Below are 15,095 nucleotides of genomic sequence, written 5' to 3'. Positions count from 1 at the left end.
ACAGAGAGATAGCACAAGTAGGCAGAGCGGCAGGCAGAGGGAAAGGGAGAAGCAGGCTCTCTGCTGAGCAGGGAGCCCGACACAGGACTCGATCCCAAAACCCTGAGGTCATGACCCTAGCTGATGGCAGATACCTAACCAGCTGAGCCACCCAGGTACCCCTTGAGTTGATTTTTGTGTATGGTGTAAGGTAAGGGTCCATTTCATTCTTTTGCCTATGGAAAACGATTTGTTAGATTTTGCCTATCTAACACGATTTGTTCAAGAGCCTGTTCTTTCCCTTCTGGGTATTCTGAGCACTCTTATTGAAGATCAGTTGACGATATATGGGTGGATTTATTTCTGGGCTCTCTGTTCTGTTGGTCCCAAGTAACCTTTCCTACCTTATTTTATCTATTGCCTTTACTTGTAAATTGTATAGCCACATAAACTGAATGTTTACACTCAACTATTTGCTTTAATGCTTTCCCACTTTTATGCCTTTGCTTATGCTGCTTAATGAAACAAGGGGAAAGGCCAGCATAATTAGAATATAATTATCAAGGAGGAGAGTAATGCATAGTGAGGTACATGTACACCTCGTTAAGGAGTTTGAGTTTTGTTCTAAGAGTAAGAGAAAGTTGTTAAATAGAAAATGATAGGTCCAATTTACATTTTTGAAGATTACTGTTTGAAGAACAGATTGGAAGAAGACAGGAATGAATGCCTCCCCTCCCCCCCCCCACCTTTTTCTTGCCTAATTACTCTGGCCAGGACTTCCAGTAGTACGTTGAATAAAAGTGGCAAGAGTAGGTAGCCTTGTCTTGTTCCTGATCTTAAAGGAAAGGCTTTCAGTTTTTTACCATTGAGTGTGATGTCAGCTATGGTCTTGTCATATATGACCTGCATTACGTTGAGGTACATTCCTTCTGTACCTATTTTGTTGAGAGTTTTTGTCATGAGTGGATATTGAATTTTCTCAAATACTTTTTCTTCATCTGTTGAGATGATATATGATTTTTGTCCTTCATTTTGTTAATTTGGTATATCACATTGATTGAATTGTGGATGTTAAACCATCCTTGAATCCCTGCAGTAAATCCCACTTGATCATGATGTATGATCCTTTTTATATATATGCTAATATTTTGTTGAGGATTTTTGCTCCTGTGTTCATTAAGGATATTGGCTTGTAACTTTCTTTTCTTGTAGTATCCTTGTCAGGGTAATAGTGGCTTCATAAAATGAGTTTGGAAGTGTTCCCTCCTCTTGTAGTTTTTGGAAGACTTTGAGAAGATTTTGTATTCTTTAAATGTTGGTAGAATTTACCAGTGAAGCTATCTGGTCCTGGACTTTTGTTTGTTGGGAGGTTTGAGAGTCTTTATACTTTAGGTATAAAAGCAGATCCATGTATCTTATTGTAGTGTGGGGAAATGTCTTAGGGATTCTGAGAGTAATGAAAATTCTGGTAGCCAGTAATCTATAGTGTGGGCAAAAAGGATCCCATAGTCACAAATGTTACTTTGTTGCATGTATATATCTTTGTTTCTACACGTGACTTGGAACTCCAGAAATGTGTATATTAGTGTTTACAGTTAGGATTTATAATTGTAAGATGTTCTTATATCTAAAAATGCCTGTTTTGACATTAGAATAATGACTGCCAAAAACTGAAGATGAATATGGTAAAATTTTTTTTAAAGATTTTATTTATTTATTTGAGAGAGAGAATGAGATAGAGAGAGCATGAGGGGGGGAGGGTCAGAGGGAGAAGCAGACTCCCCGCTGAGCAGGGAGCCCAGTGCGGGACTTGATCCCGGGACTCCAGGATCATGACCTGAGCCGAAGGCAGTCCCTTAACCAACTGAGCCACCCAGGCGCCCGAAGATGGTAAATTTTATGTTAGGTGTATTTTACCACAATAAAAAAAATTGGGGGGAAATGTGAAGATGGTTCAGAGAAGGGAATTTTAAAAGCCTCTAAGACACATGAAGAGTTTTTTTTTAATCCCACCTGTTTAATTACTGATGATGAAAATGAAATCTCAGGTTTCTTAGCTGAAATAAGGTTAACAGTACCTCTCTCTGTTTTATCAACAAGATTGAATTGAAAGGAAAAAAGATAGAGAGCACATATTGTAATATTCCACATGTAGCAGGCAGTGAATACATTAACAGTTGCTGTTGTAATCCAGAGAACTAAAGTACCTTCCTAAGGTCACACAGCCAGTCTATGGCAGAATCTAACCTAGAATCCAAGTCTTTTGACCCTTAGTCCTTTAAAGTTTTATTGTGTCAATCTGGCCCGTAGGCACATGGCTAGAATCCTTTGTGTAGGCAGTGAATTTCCTGAAACTTTATATAAAACTGTTCTTTCCTTAGGTCTTTGTTCTGTATCTAGAGAATTAAGTGTGAATACCATTTCTAAACGGAATGCAAATATTTTGAAAGTCCTTTAAAATCTTTTTCTTTCTCCTTTTCAGAGTCCAGATGTCATTCAGAATTTGAAAATACTACCCATTCTGTCTTCAGGTCAGCCAAGTTTTACTTTCATCATCCAGTGCACCTACCAAGTGATCAAGATTTTTGCCATGAATCCTTAGGGAGGAGTGTATTCATGAGACATTCTTGGAAAGATGTCTTTCAGCATCATCCAGACAAACAAAGAGAACACACTCGTCTTCCTTCCCCTCATCAAAACGTGGAAAAGCCAAAGGCAGATTATACCAGAATAGAGAGCCTCAGTATCAATGTAAACTTGGAAAATGAAGTGATGCATACTGCTAAAAGTCGGGCTAGAGATTATCCAAAAAGTGACAAACAAATTAATGATAAAAAAAAGGATCATAAGGTCACCCCAGAGCCAACAGCTCAGCACACTGTGAGTTTGAATGAACTCTGGAACAAGTATCAGGAACGACGGAGGCAACAGAAACCTCCTGAGTTCAGTGACAGGAAAGAACTATCCTTGGTGGAACGACTCGATCGTTTGGCTAAACTTCTTCAGAATCCCATCACATACTCTCTCCGGACCTCTGAAAGCACACAGGATGACAGCAGAGGGGAACGAAATGTTAAGGAATGGAGTGGTAGACCGCAACAGCAGAAAAACAAGCTTCAGAAAAAGAAGCGGTATAAGAGCCTAGAGAAATTCCATAAAACTGCAGGAGAGCTTAAAAAAAGCAAGGTGCTTTCTACTCATCAAGCTGGGAAACCCAATCAGATTAAAATTGAACAGATTAAATTTGATAAGTACATCCTGAGAAAACAGCCAGGTTTTCATTATAAAAACAACACTTCTTCAGATTCTAGACCCTCAGAGGAGAGTGAGCTGCTCACAGACACCCCCACCAACATCGTTTCCACCACCACTTCTGTGGAATCAGATATATTGACCCAAACAGATAGAGAGGTGGCTTTGCATGAGAGGAGCAGCTCTATTTCTACCATTGACACAGCCCGACTGATCCAGGCTTTTGGCCAGGAAAGAGTTTGTCTGTCACCCAGGCGAATTAAATTATACAGCAGCCTCACCAACCATCAGAGGAGATACTTTGAGAGGCGGAACAAGAAGAACAAGAAAGCATTGAATACGGGTCATCCCCAAATGACTTCTGAGCACACCAGAAGGAAACACATCCAGGTACATGGCTACAAATTCCATCTGGCAATGTGACTGCCTTTTTCATGGACTTTTTAGTTAAGCTTTGCACACAGGTGAAAAAAAAGCCAATTGCCCTTTCCTCACTTTAACATTTCTTACCAACTGGAAAAGAGTGAGAAAGTGTAGTACAGTGCTATTGTGAGTTGTCATTCTTTTCATCAAAACTCAGTTACGAATTACCCTTTGGATGAAGGGCTTTGCTGCTAAATGCTTCAGAATCTGCAAAGTATACCCCTGGCACAGGGGAGCTTCCAATTTAGGATGATCTCCATACTGAACAATAGTGCCTGACTTTTTTTGTTTCTCTGGGGTTTTTTTGTTTATTCGTTCCTCCCTGTCTTTCAAGAACTGTTGAGGTGCTTTTAAACACATACACAGATATACACATACACATATATACACACACATACATATATAAGTAATACAATAATGATTTTTTTTTTTTTTTTAGTAAATGAAGAATTAGAATGATAGAGAATTAAATTGAAGCCAGGGAGGGATGAGCTACAACATGATTTTAAAAATAAATAAATGAAGGGTTGTGAGTGATGGGAAGACAAGTTGGGAGAGCAATATACCTGTGGGTATGGTTGCTAGAAGTGAGCCACGAATTTCGCTCTTTGTTTTCTAGCAGTTGGTGTTCCTAGAATTTTGTGATCAATTACGTAAGTCTGTAATATAAAAACAAACTAAATTTTCAAAAGCATTATAGATATTTCTGATACTAAGACCTAAGAGAAATTTCTCTCATCTATCCTTGTAAAGAAGGCACACGATGTATGTAAAAGAGTCTTCAACGCATCCTTACAAGAGATTCAGTAACAACACCCGTAAGGTTAATAGGACCTTAGGTTAGGGAGTTCGGTAAAGGTAGATTTCAAGGGGTCAGCAAGTGCGGACTATTACTTTAACCCAAGAATAAAATTTAGGGTATCTAGAGGAGTGCTCTCCAAACAAGGATGCTTGCAGAATGGGTCATTAGGGTATAGAAAGAAAGGTGTTAAAAAAAATGTTAGATTTGTATTTATTTTTCTCAACCTTTTAAAATTTATATTTCTGTATATCTTTTATAATATATGAGTACAGTCATAATTTATAACTTTAAATAAATATCTACTTTGGTGATTTGTGCTCAAAAATACTTTTATCAGTAGGACTGCATGATCAAAATATTTAGAGACCACTTGTCTAGAGGAAAGGAGGCACAAGACATTCAGACAATTTGCCATAAATATTTCTCATAATTGAGTTTTGGGTAGGTATTAAATGATAATGATTACATGTATAAATAGTACAATGTGACTTTTTTTCTTTAAAGTAGGTGAAGAATCGGGAATGATATAGATGAAGGCTTTTTGTTCCATAGAGGAGATAGGGAAAAAAGATCTTGGTAGAGGGTTTTTTGGTGTGTGGTGAAACACACACTTTACATAAAGTTTACAGTTTTAACCATTTTAAAGTATACGGTTCAGTGGTACCGAGTTTTACGATGTTTTACATCAGCACCACTATCTGGTTTGTGTACTTTTTCATCCCTCCAGTAGAAACTTCATAATCGTTAAGCACTCACTCTCTGGTGCCTATTCTGTATATTTCGTATAAATGGAATCATACAATATATGACCTTTATGTCAGACTTCTATCACTTTAGCATATTTTTGAGATTCATCCATGTCCTAGCATGTATCAGTACTTTATTGCTTTTTATGGCTGAATAATATTTCATTGAGAGTATATACTCCATTTTATTTATCCATTCATCTGTTCATGGACATTTAGGTTGTTTCCATCTTTTGGCTACTGTAAAAAGACCAGATATGAACATTTGTATACAAGTTTTTATTTAAACACCTGTGTACAGTTCTTTTGGGTATACACTTAGGAGTGGAAGTACTGGCTGGGTCATATGGTAATTCTGTGTTTAGTTTATTGAGTAATTACCAAACTGTTTTCCACAGAGGATTCACCATTCTGTATTCCCACCAGCAATGTCTGAGGGTTCCAATTTCTCCACATTCACCAGCACTTTTTATTTACTTTGTTTTATGACTTTTTTTGCCATGCTAGTAGGTGTGAAGTGGTATCTCATACTCATTGTCGTTTTGATTTGCCTTTCTCTTTCCTAATGGCTAATGACGTTAAACATCTTTTTGTGTGCTTGTTGGCCATATATATGTATTCTTTGGAGAAATGTCTATTCAAGTCTTTGCTCACTTATAATTAAGTTGTTTGTCTTTTTGTTTTTGAGCAAGAGTTCTTTATATATTTTGGATTGTAGATTCTTATTGAATATATAATTTGCAAATATTTGCTCCCACTCTCTGGGAAAGCTTATTACTGTCCTTGATGCATAACCGTTTACTTTTGATGAAGTCCTATTTTTTCTTTTGTTACTTGTGCTTTTGTTGTCATATCTAAGAAACCATTGCCAAATCCAAAGTCTTGAAGATTTAGCTCTATATTCTTTTAAGACTTTTATACTTGTTAGCTCTTTCCTTTACATATTTGATGTATATTGGGTTAATTTTTGTGTATGATATGACATCATTCTTTTCCACATGGATATCCAGTTGTCCTAGCACCAATAGTTAAAAAGACTATTCTTTCCCCATTGAATGGTCTTGGCACTCTTGTCAAAAATCAATTGACAATAGTTGTGAAGGTTTATTTCTGGGCCCTCCATTGTATTCCTTTGATCTACATGCTTAGCTATATTCCATTACCGTAATGTTTTTGATAACTGTATCTTTGTAATAAGTTTTAAAATTGAGATGCATGAGTTCTCCAGTTTTGTTCTTTTTCAAGACTACTTTGGCTGTTCAGCCCCCTTGTATTTCCAAGTGAATTTTAAGGTCAGCTTTTCCATTTCTGCCAAAAGGTCATTGGGATTTTGATATTAATTGGTTTGAATCTGTAGATTGGTTTGGAGTTTATTGCCATCTTAACATTAAGTCTTCCAGTCTGCGAACATGAATGTCTATCAATTTATTTAGGTTTTTAATTTCTTCCAGCAATGTTTTGTAGTTTTCATTGTCCAAGTCTTGCACCTTCATGGTTAAATTTATTCTTACTGGATTTTCTTGTTCTCTTTCTTTTTTTGTTCTTTTTTTTTTTTTAATTTATTTATTTGAGAGAGAGAGAATGAGAGAGAGCACGAGAGGGAAGAGGGCAGAGGGAGAAGCAGACCCCCTGCTGAGCAGGGAGCCCGATGTGGGACTCGATCCCGGGACTCCAGGATCATGACCTGAGCCGAAGGCAGTCACTTAACCAACTGAGCCACCCAGGCGCCCATTCTTTTTTTATTCTTTTTTTTTTTTTTAAAGATTTTTATTTATTTATTTGACAGAGAGATAGAGAGAGCACAAGTAGGCAGAGCGGCAGGCAGAGGGAGAGGGAGAAGCAGGCTCCCCACCGAGCAGGGAGCCGGACGCAGGGCTCGATCCCAGGACCCCAGGATCATGACCTGAGCCGAAGGCAGCCGCTTAACCGACTGAGCCACCCAGGCGCCCCCTTTTTTTATTCTTAATTGTGGTAAAATACATATAACAAAATTTATCATCGTATCCATTTTTAAGTGTGCACCTTGGTGGTACTAGGTACATTCCTGTCACTGTGCAAACATTACCATCCTCCATCTCCAGAACTCTTTTTTATCTTGCCGAACTGAAACTCTATACCCACTCAAACTCCTCATTCCACCTTATACTCAACCCGTTGCAACCACCATTCTATTTTCTGTCTCTATGAATTGGACTACTCTAGGTAACCTCATATAAATGGAATCATACATTATTTGTCTTTTAGTAATAGGCTGATTTCATTTAGTAAAATATCCTGAAGGTTCATCCATGCTGTAGCATGTAACAGGATTTTCTTATTTTCTAAGGGTAAATGGTAACGTGTATATAGCACATTTTGTTTATCCATTCAACTGTTTATAGGCAGTTGGGTTACTCCATCTTTTGACTATTGTGAATAATGTTGCTGTGGATATGGGTGTGCAAATATCTGTTCAAGAGCCTGCTTTCAGTTTGGGGGATATATAGCCAGAAGTGGAATGGCTGAATCATAGAATTCTGTTTTTAATTATTTGAGGAGCCACCATATTGTTTTCCACAGTAGCTGCACCATTTTACAGTCCCACCAACAGTGCACAAGGGTTCCAATTTCTCCACATCCTTGCCAACACTTGTTTTGTTTTTTTTACAGTAGCCATCCTAATGGGTGTGAACTGGTATGTCATTGTATTTCAATTTACAGGTCTCTAATGATTAGTGATGTTGAACATATTTATGTGCTTATTGGTTATTTGTATATCAGCTCTGGACAAATATCTATTCAAGTCCTTTGCCTGGTTTTTACTCGAGTTTGTTGTTGAGTTGTAGGAGTTCTTTATATATTCTGGATATTAGCCTCTTCTACCTAATTTGTAATATTCTTTCTTACTCCGTGGATTGCCTTTTCACTCTGTTGATTTTGTCCTTGGATGCACAGGCATTTTTAATTTAGATGTAATCCAAATTGTCTGTTTTTGCTTTTGGTGCCTGTGCTTTTTGTGTCATATCCAGGAAATCATTGCCAAATGCAATGTCATCAAGGTTTTATTCTGTTTTCTTCTAAGAGTTTTATGGTTTTAGGTCTCATGTTTAGGTTTTTAATCCATTTTGAGGCTATTTTTTGTATATGGTGCAAAGTAAAGCTCCAACTCATTCTTCTGCATGTGGATATCTAGATGTCCCAGCACCGTTTGTTGAAAAAAGACTCTCTTCCCCATTGAATGGTCTTGGCACCCTTATCAAAAATCATTTGACCATATATGTGAAGGTTTATTTCTGGGCTTTCTATTCTATTCTGTTGGTCTTTATGTCTTTCTTTATGCCAGTACCATGCTGGTTTCAGTTTATTGTATCTTTGTAATTAATTTTGAAATCAGAAAGTGTAGGACCTACAACTTCTTCTTCTTTTTTAAGACTGTTTTGGCTATTAAGAGTCCCTTGAAATTCCATATTAATTTTAGTAAGTTTTTCTTTTTGATGCTATTTTAAGTGTAATTGTTTTCTTAATTTCATGTTTGCATTATTTATTGCTAGTATATAGATACATAATTAATTTTTGCATGTTGGTTTTGTACCCCTTAACTTTACTGAATTCATTTGTTAACTCCTAACAGTTCTCTTGTGGATTCTTTAGGATTTTCTATATATAAGATCATGTCATCTGTAAATAGAGACAGTCTTACTTCCTCCTTTCCAATGTGGGTGCCCATTATTTATTTTTCTTGCCTAATTAGTCTGGCTAGAACTTCCAGACCCAACAGTGTCACATAGAAGTGGCAAAAGTGGACGTCATAGTCTTGTTCTTGATCTTAGAAGGAAAGCATTTAGTCTTTCACCGTTGAGAATGATGTTAGCTTTGAGTTTTCATATATGACTTTTACCATGTTAAGGAAGTTCCCTTTTTTTTTTTCTTTTTTGATGAGTAATTTTACCGTAAAAGGGTTGTGGCTTTTGCCAGATGCATCAGCATCTACTGGGATGATCACATGGGTCTTTTTTTTCTTTTATTCTATTAATATGGTATATATTAATAATTATTTAATGAATCAACCTTGCATTCCTGTGGTAAGTCCTTAAATACTCCTTCGTCTTGATATATAATTCTTGTCATCTGCTGCTGGATTCACTTTGCTAGAATTTGAAGAGGACTTTTGCATCTCTATTTCTAAGGGATATTGACCTATAGTTTTCTTAAGATACCTTTGTCTGCTGCCTCATAAAATGAGTTAGGACATTGTCCCTCATCTTCTATTTTTTGGATGAGTTTGGGAAGAACTAGTGTTAATGATTGATACTTTCTTTAAATGTTTGGTGGAATTCATCAGTGAAGCCACCAGTCATGTGTTTTTCTTTGGGGGAATGTTTATTGCTGATTCAATCTCTTTGTTGTAAGTCTACTCAGATTTTGTTTCTTCTTGAGTCAGTTTTTGTAGTGTATGTGTTTATAAGAATTTATCCATCTCTATTGCTTCTCTAGTCACAATTTCATTTATCTCCACTCTAATCTTTATGATTTACTTCTGCTTGCTTTGGGTTTAGTTTGCTCTTTTTATTCTATTTCTTTACAGTTTAAAGGTAGATTATTGATTTGAAATTATTATTCTGTGTAAGTGATGAATCACTAAATCCTACACCTGAAACTGTATGTTAACTAACTGGAATTTAAATAAGAACTTGGAAGAAAAAAATTATGAAATTATTATTCTTTTTTAGTACAGGTGTTTACCATTACAAGTTTCCTCTGAGCACTGCTTTTGTAGATACTAATTTTTTTCTGAATTCAGCCTTCACTGCATTCCAAAGTTTTGGTATGTTTTGTTTTCATTTTCATTCATCTCAAAGTATTTTCTAATTTCCCTTGTAGTTTCTTTTTTGGCTATTAATAGTTTGACTATTTAATTACCACATTTTTATTTTCCAAATTTCTTTCTGGTATTGATTTCTAGTTTCAGTCCACTGTGGCCAAAGAATAAACTTTGTATTATTTCAGTCCTTTTAAATTTATTATGACTTATTTTATAGCCTAGCATATGGTCTCTTGTGGAGAATTTTCATGTGCACTTGAGAGGATCGTGCTGCTGTTGGTTAGAGTGTTTTGTATATGTCTGTTAGGTCTAGTTGGTTTATAGTGTTATTCAAGTCCCGTTTCCTTACTGGTCTTTTATCTAGTTTTTCTATCATATTGAAAGTGATATGTTGAAGTCTGCCGCTATTAATGTGGAACTGTTTCTCCATTCAGTTCTGTCCATTTTTGCTTCATATATTTTGAAGTTCTATTGTCAGGTATGTATATGTCCATAGTTGTTATATCTTCTTCATGGGTTGACCCTCTTATCAATAAATAATCCCCTTCTTTATCTCTTGTAATGATTTTTAACTCAAAGTCTCTTTTTTCTTGCATTAGTAGAGCGACCCCAGCTTTCTTTTCATTACCACTCTTTGCATGGGGTATCTTTTCCATCCTTTTACTTTCAAATACTGTGTCTTTGGATCTAAAGTAAGTCTTTTTCAAAATGGAGGGGGGAACGGGGGACAGCAAGGGGATGGCAGTTTGGGCTGTACATTTTCTGTGTGGTTGGTTGAGGACCCTGTCCTTTTCTGGTGGGTGCTGTGGAGGGAGCCAGAGCGGAATGACTTCATTCCATTAATAACATCTGGTAAAAATGATATGGCACCAATAACATTCCCAGTATAGGCTGCCACACACTGACAATTTGCAGGATGGACTTGTGATAAAGACAGGACTGGGGGTCAGCCTTTCCTGAGCGTGGATTGGTCCTGACTAAATGGGTTCTGGAAGTAGTGGCCTGGGATTGTAGGGTATTGCCAGACTAACACACATATCAGACCCCTTCTGATGAAAGGAACTACTAGGGTAGCAGCAACAACAAATCCTATTCTTGAGAATATGATATTTAGTCTAATTGAAATGGGCTAAAGCATCAGTCCTGCTCCATGTCATTTTAAATTACAGTTGAGCCTTGAACAGCATGGATGTGAGCAACATAGGTGTGAAATATCTACTTATATGCAGATTTCTTTCGATACAGTGCTATACTGCAAATGTATTTTCTCTTACGACTTACTTAATAATAACATTTTTTTCTCTAGCTTTATTATAAGAATACAGTTTGTAATATATAACATATATAAAATGTAAGTTAAGCAACTATTTATGTTATCATAAGGCTTCTCATCAGTAGTAGGCTATTAGTTAATTTAGGTGGAGTCAAAAGTTAGACGTGGATTTACTGCTACCTTCAGGGGTCAGCACCCCTTTTTCCTGTGTTCAAGGATCAGCTGTATAAGAAAACAGCCTCAGTGCATGTGTCTGTATGATCTTACTGAATTGCCTTAGTTGGGGAGCCTGGGTGGCTCAGTCAGTTGAGCATCCGACTCTTGATTTCGGCTCAGGTTGTGATCTCAGTGTTGTGAGATCAAGCCCCTGCTGGGGTCCACACTCAGCAGAGCGTGCTTGAGATTCTCTCCCTCTGCCCCTCCCCTCCCAAAACAAATAAATAAATCTTTAAAAATATTTTGCCTTAGTTTTTAAAATGAATGAATTAATGAAGTCTTTTTTAGACAACACATAAGTGGATCATGTTTTTTAAAATCCATTTTGCCATCTCTGCCGTCTAATTGGAGAGTTCAGTCTATTTACATTTAAAATAATTACTGATAGGAAAGGACTTAACTTTGGCAATTTTGCCATTTGTTTATATCTTATATAAATTTTTTCTTTTTCAGTTCCTCTATTCCTGCCTTCCTTTGTATTTAACTGATTTCCTATAATGAACCATTTTGATTACTGTCTCATTTCCTTTCCTTTATATTTATTTTCATAGTGCTTACCTTGGGGATACAATTAACATCTTACATCTATAACACAATATGTAACATGAAATGATACCAGTCTAGCTTAAATAATACACAAAAACTCCCGCTTCGATATCTCTCTGCCTCTCACCCTTTTATTTATTTTTTAGGACTTTATTTTTTAAGATTTTGTTTTTTTATTTTGTTTATGTATTTATTATTTATTTACTTGAGAGAGCATGAGCAGGGGGAGGGGCAAAGGGAGAGGGAGAAGCAGGCTCCCCACTGAGCAGGGAGCCCGATGCAGGGCTGAATCCCAGGACGGCAGGCATCATGACCTGAGTCAAAGGCAGATACTTAACTGACTGAGCCACCCAGGCGCCCGTGCCTCTCACCCTTTTAATTGTTATAATCACAGATTACATCTTTAGACTTTCTGTGTACCCATTAACATAGATTTATAATTATTTTTTATGCATTCATCTTTTGTTGGGTTTTTTTAGAGAAAGAGAACGTTTGTGCACTTGAGTCGGGGAGGGGCAGAGGGAGAGAAGGAGAGAATCCCAAGCAGACTCCACAGCCAGCCTGGAGCCCAAGATGGGGCTCGATCTCATGACCTGAGCCAAAATCAAGAGTTGGACACTTAACCAACTGAGGCACCCAGGCACCCCTATGCGTTTGTCTTTTAAATCTTACAGGAAAAGAAAGGGGAGTTACAAACCAGAAACATAATACTACTGACTTTTATATTTACCTGTGTATTACATTTACCAGTGTTATTTCTTCATATGGCATCATATGGTTTTATTGCTTCACATGGCTTCACGTGTTGCCTCTTGTTTTTTCATTTCAGCCTGAAGGAGTCCCTTTAGCATTTCCTATAGGGCAAGTCTTCCAGTAATGAATTCTTTCAACTTTTGTTTTTTATCTGGGAGTGTCTGAATTTCACCTTCATTCTTGCCAGACACATCTTCACCTATGCCACATACAGATTTCTTTTTTCAGTTCTCGCATCACTTTAAATATCCTACTCCCTGTTGGCCTCCATCATTTCTTAAGAGAAAGTGGCAGTTAAACTTACCGATGATCCCTTATAGGTTATGGGTCTCTTCACTCTTACTGCTTCAAGATTCTTTATCTTTGACTTTTAAGAGTTTGATTTTTTTTTTTTTTAAGATTTTATCTATTTATTTGACAGAGAGAGACACAGCGAGAGAGGGAACACAAGCAGGGGGAGTGGGAGAGAGAGAAGCAGGCTTCCCGCAGAGCAGGGAGCCCGATGTAGGGCTCGATCCCAGGACCCTGGGATCATGACCTGAGCCGAAGGCAGATGCTTAACGACTGAGCCACCCAGGAGCTCCAAGAGTTTGATTATTATGTGTCTTGATGTGGAGCTTGTCCTACTGGGAGTTCATTGAACTTCAATTTTAGATTCGTGTCTCTTACCAACCATTATTTCTTCAAATATTCTTTCTGACTCTTCCTCTCTCTCTCCTCCTTTTGACACTCCCACCTTCCATATGTTTTGTAAGCTTGATGGTGTTCTATAAGTCTCTTAGACTCTGTTCATTTTTCTTTATTCTGTTTTCATTCTGTCCCTCAGACTGGATATTTTCATTTATTCTACCTTCAACTTCACAGATTCATCTGTCTGTTCAAATATACTGTTGAACTGCTCTGGTGAATTTTTCATTTCAGTTATTTTACTTTTCAGCTTCATAATTTATATTTGTTTCCTTTTTATTTTTCTTTATTGGTAATCTCTATTTGGTGAGACATCATTCTCCTTGTTTATTTGTCCATGGTTTCCTTTAGCTCTTCAAGCATATTTAGGACGGTTGATATAATGTCTTTGTATACCAAAAAAAAAAAAAAGTCTTTGTAGAGTAAGTCCAATGTCTGTTCTTCCTGATGGGTAGTTTCTGTTCATTTTGTTTTTCTTATAAGTGTCCCATACTTTCTTGTTTGGATGCCTTGTAATTTTTGGTTGAAAACTTGACATTTTGAATATCGTGATGTGATAACTCTGGAAATCAGATTATCCTCTCCACTCCCTAGGGTTTGTTGTTATTGCTTGTTATGGGTTAAAGTTGTTGGTATGTTTAGTGATTTTTCTAAACTATTTTTATACAGACTGTATTTTTGGTCTCTGATGTCTCTGTTTCTTTAGCTCATTAGTCAGCTAGTTGTTTGACAGATTGCCTTAAGTGCCTGAAATCAAGAGAAAGCAAAAAAAGAAAGAAGGAAGGAAAGGGGAAAAAATTTCCCCAGTTTTTTGTAGATTATCTTTGTATTAGGGACTCTAGTGCTTAGATAGGCCATTTACAACTCTGCCTTAGCCAAATTTCCAGCTTGCACTGAACCTACAGATCAGCCAGTTGTCAGTCTGTATGGTCTTCTCAGGTCTTTTCTGCCCATGCATTCTGCCCTGTGCATGCACTTTCTAGTTTCCCTGGGGTTCATGGGAGATTTTCAAAACCCCGTTTCCCCAGAATTCCTGCTTTTCTCCCTGGCTTTCAGTGTGTGTAGTGTTTCAACCAACTTTTATTTATTTTATTTATTTGTTTGTTTATTCACTCATTCATTTATTTATGTATTCCTTGCTTCCTTGCTTGCCCTTTGCAGTAATGCCTTTTTCATTTAGTTTTCAGTGTTTTCAAGGAAATTCCATCCTTGAAAGAACTTGGAAAGAATTCCAAGTTTAGTGAAACAAAGATACTCCCCCTTAGGGAGTACTCAGGCAGGTTCAGAGAAACAGTTCCTTGGGAACAACATACTCTCTGTGCTTCCTTTGGAAGCAAGTACCTACACTGTGAATGCAGGCTACTGTATTCAGTGCCATGCCTGAGAAAGGTAAGTTAAAAGCCACAAAGCTATCCTGTCTTGTTTAGGTGGCCTTGCTCTTGCTCAAGTTTTCACTTAGTTACCATAAACCTTTGACTATCTTCTAGAATTCTGATGAGGTTGATTTTTTGACAGGTTTTGCCAGTTTTTTTGGTGACAGGTCCCTGGAAATCCTTATTCTACTGATTTTGCTAACATCCCTCCAAGGTGGAGTTTTGTACCCATCCCACAACAGCT

General features: G+C 37.1%; 1 protein-coding gene across 7 annotated transcripts in view; it reads left to right on the top strand.

The window, feature by feature from the left end:
* Window positions 1–15,095, top strand: part of ALMS1 (ALMS1 centrosome and basal body associated protein) — a 216,706-nt gene that overhangs the window by 173,369 nt on the left and 28,242 nt on the right. For all 7 annotated transcript variants that reach the window (XR_010405594.1, XR_010405592.1, XR_010405593.1 and 4 more), the window contains one exon: window positions 2,462–3,621. Coding sequence is in view for 4 of the 7 variants with exons in the window: in XM_064572311.1 (XP_064428381.1) it covers window positions 2,462–3,621 (1,160 nt within the window). In the remaining 3 variants the exon portion in view is untranslated. The remainder of the gene's footprint in view (window positions 1–2,461; window positions 3,622–15,095) is intronic.

Source organism: Mirounga angustirostris, unplaced genomic scaffold, assembly GCF_029215605.1.
Source record: "Mirounga angustirostris isolate CCGP_5_RB_7025 unplaced genomic scaffold, mMirAng1.0.hap1 SCAF_10, whole genome shotgun sequence".
NCBI classification, from domain to species: Eukaryota; Metazoa; Chordata; class Mammalia; order Carnivora; family Phocidae; genus Mirounga; species Mirounga angustirostris.
This window is presented reverse-complemented; position numbering and strand designations above follow the sequence as displayed.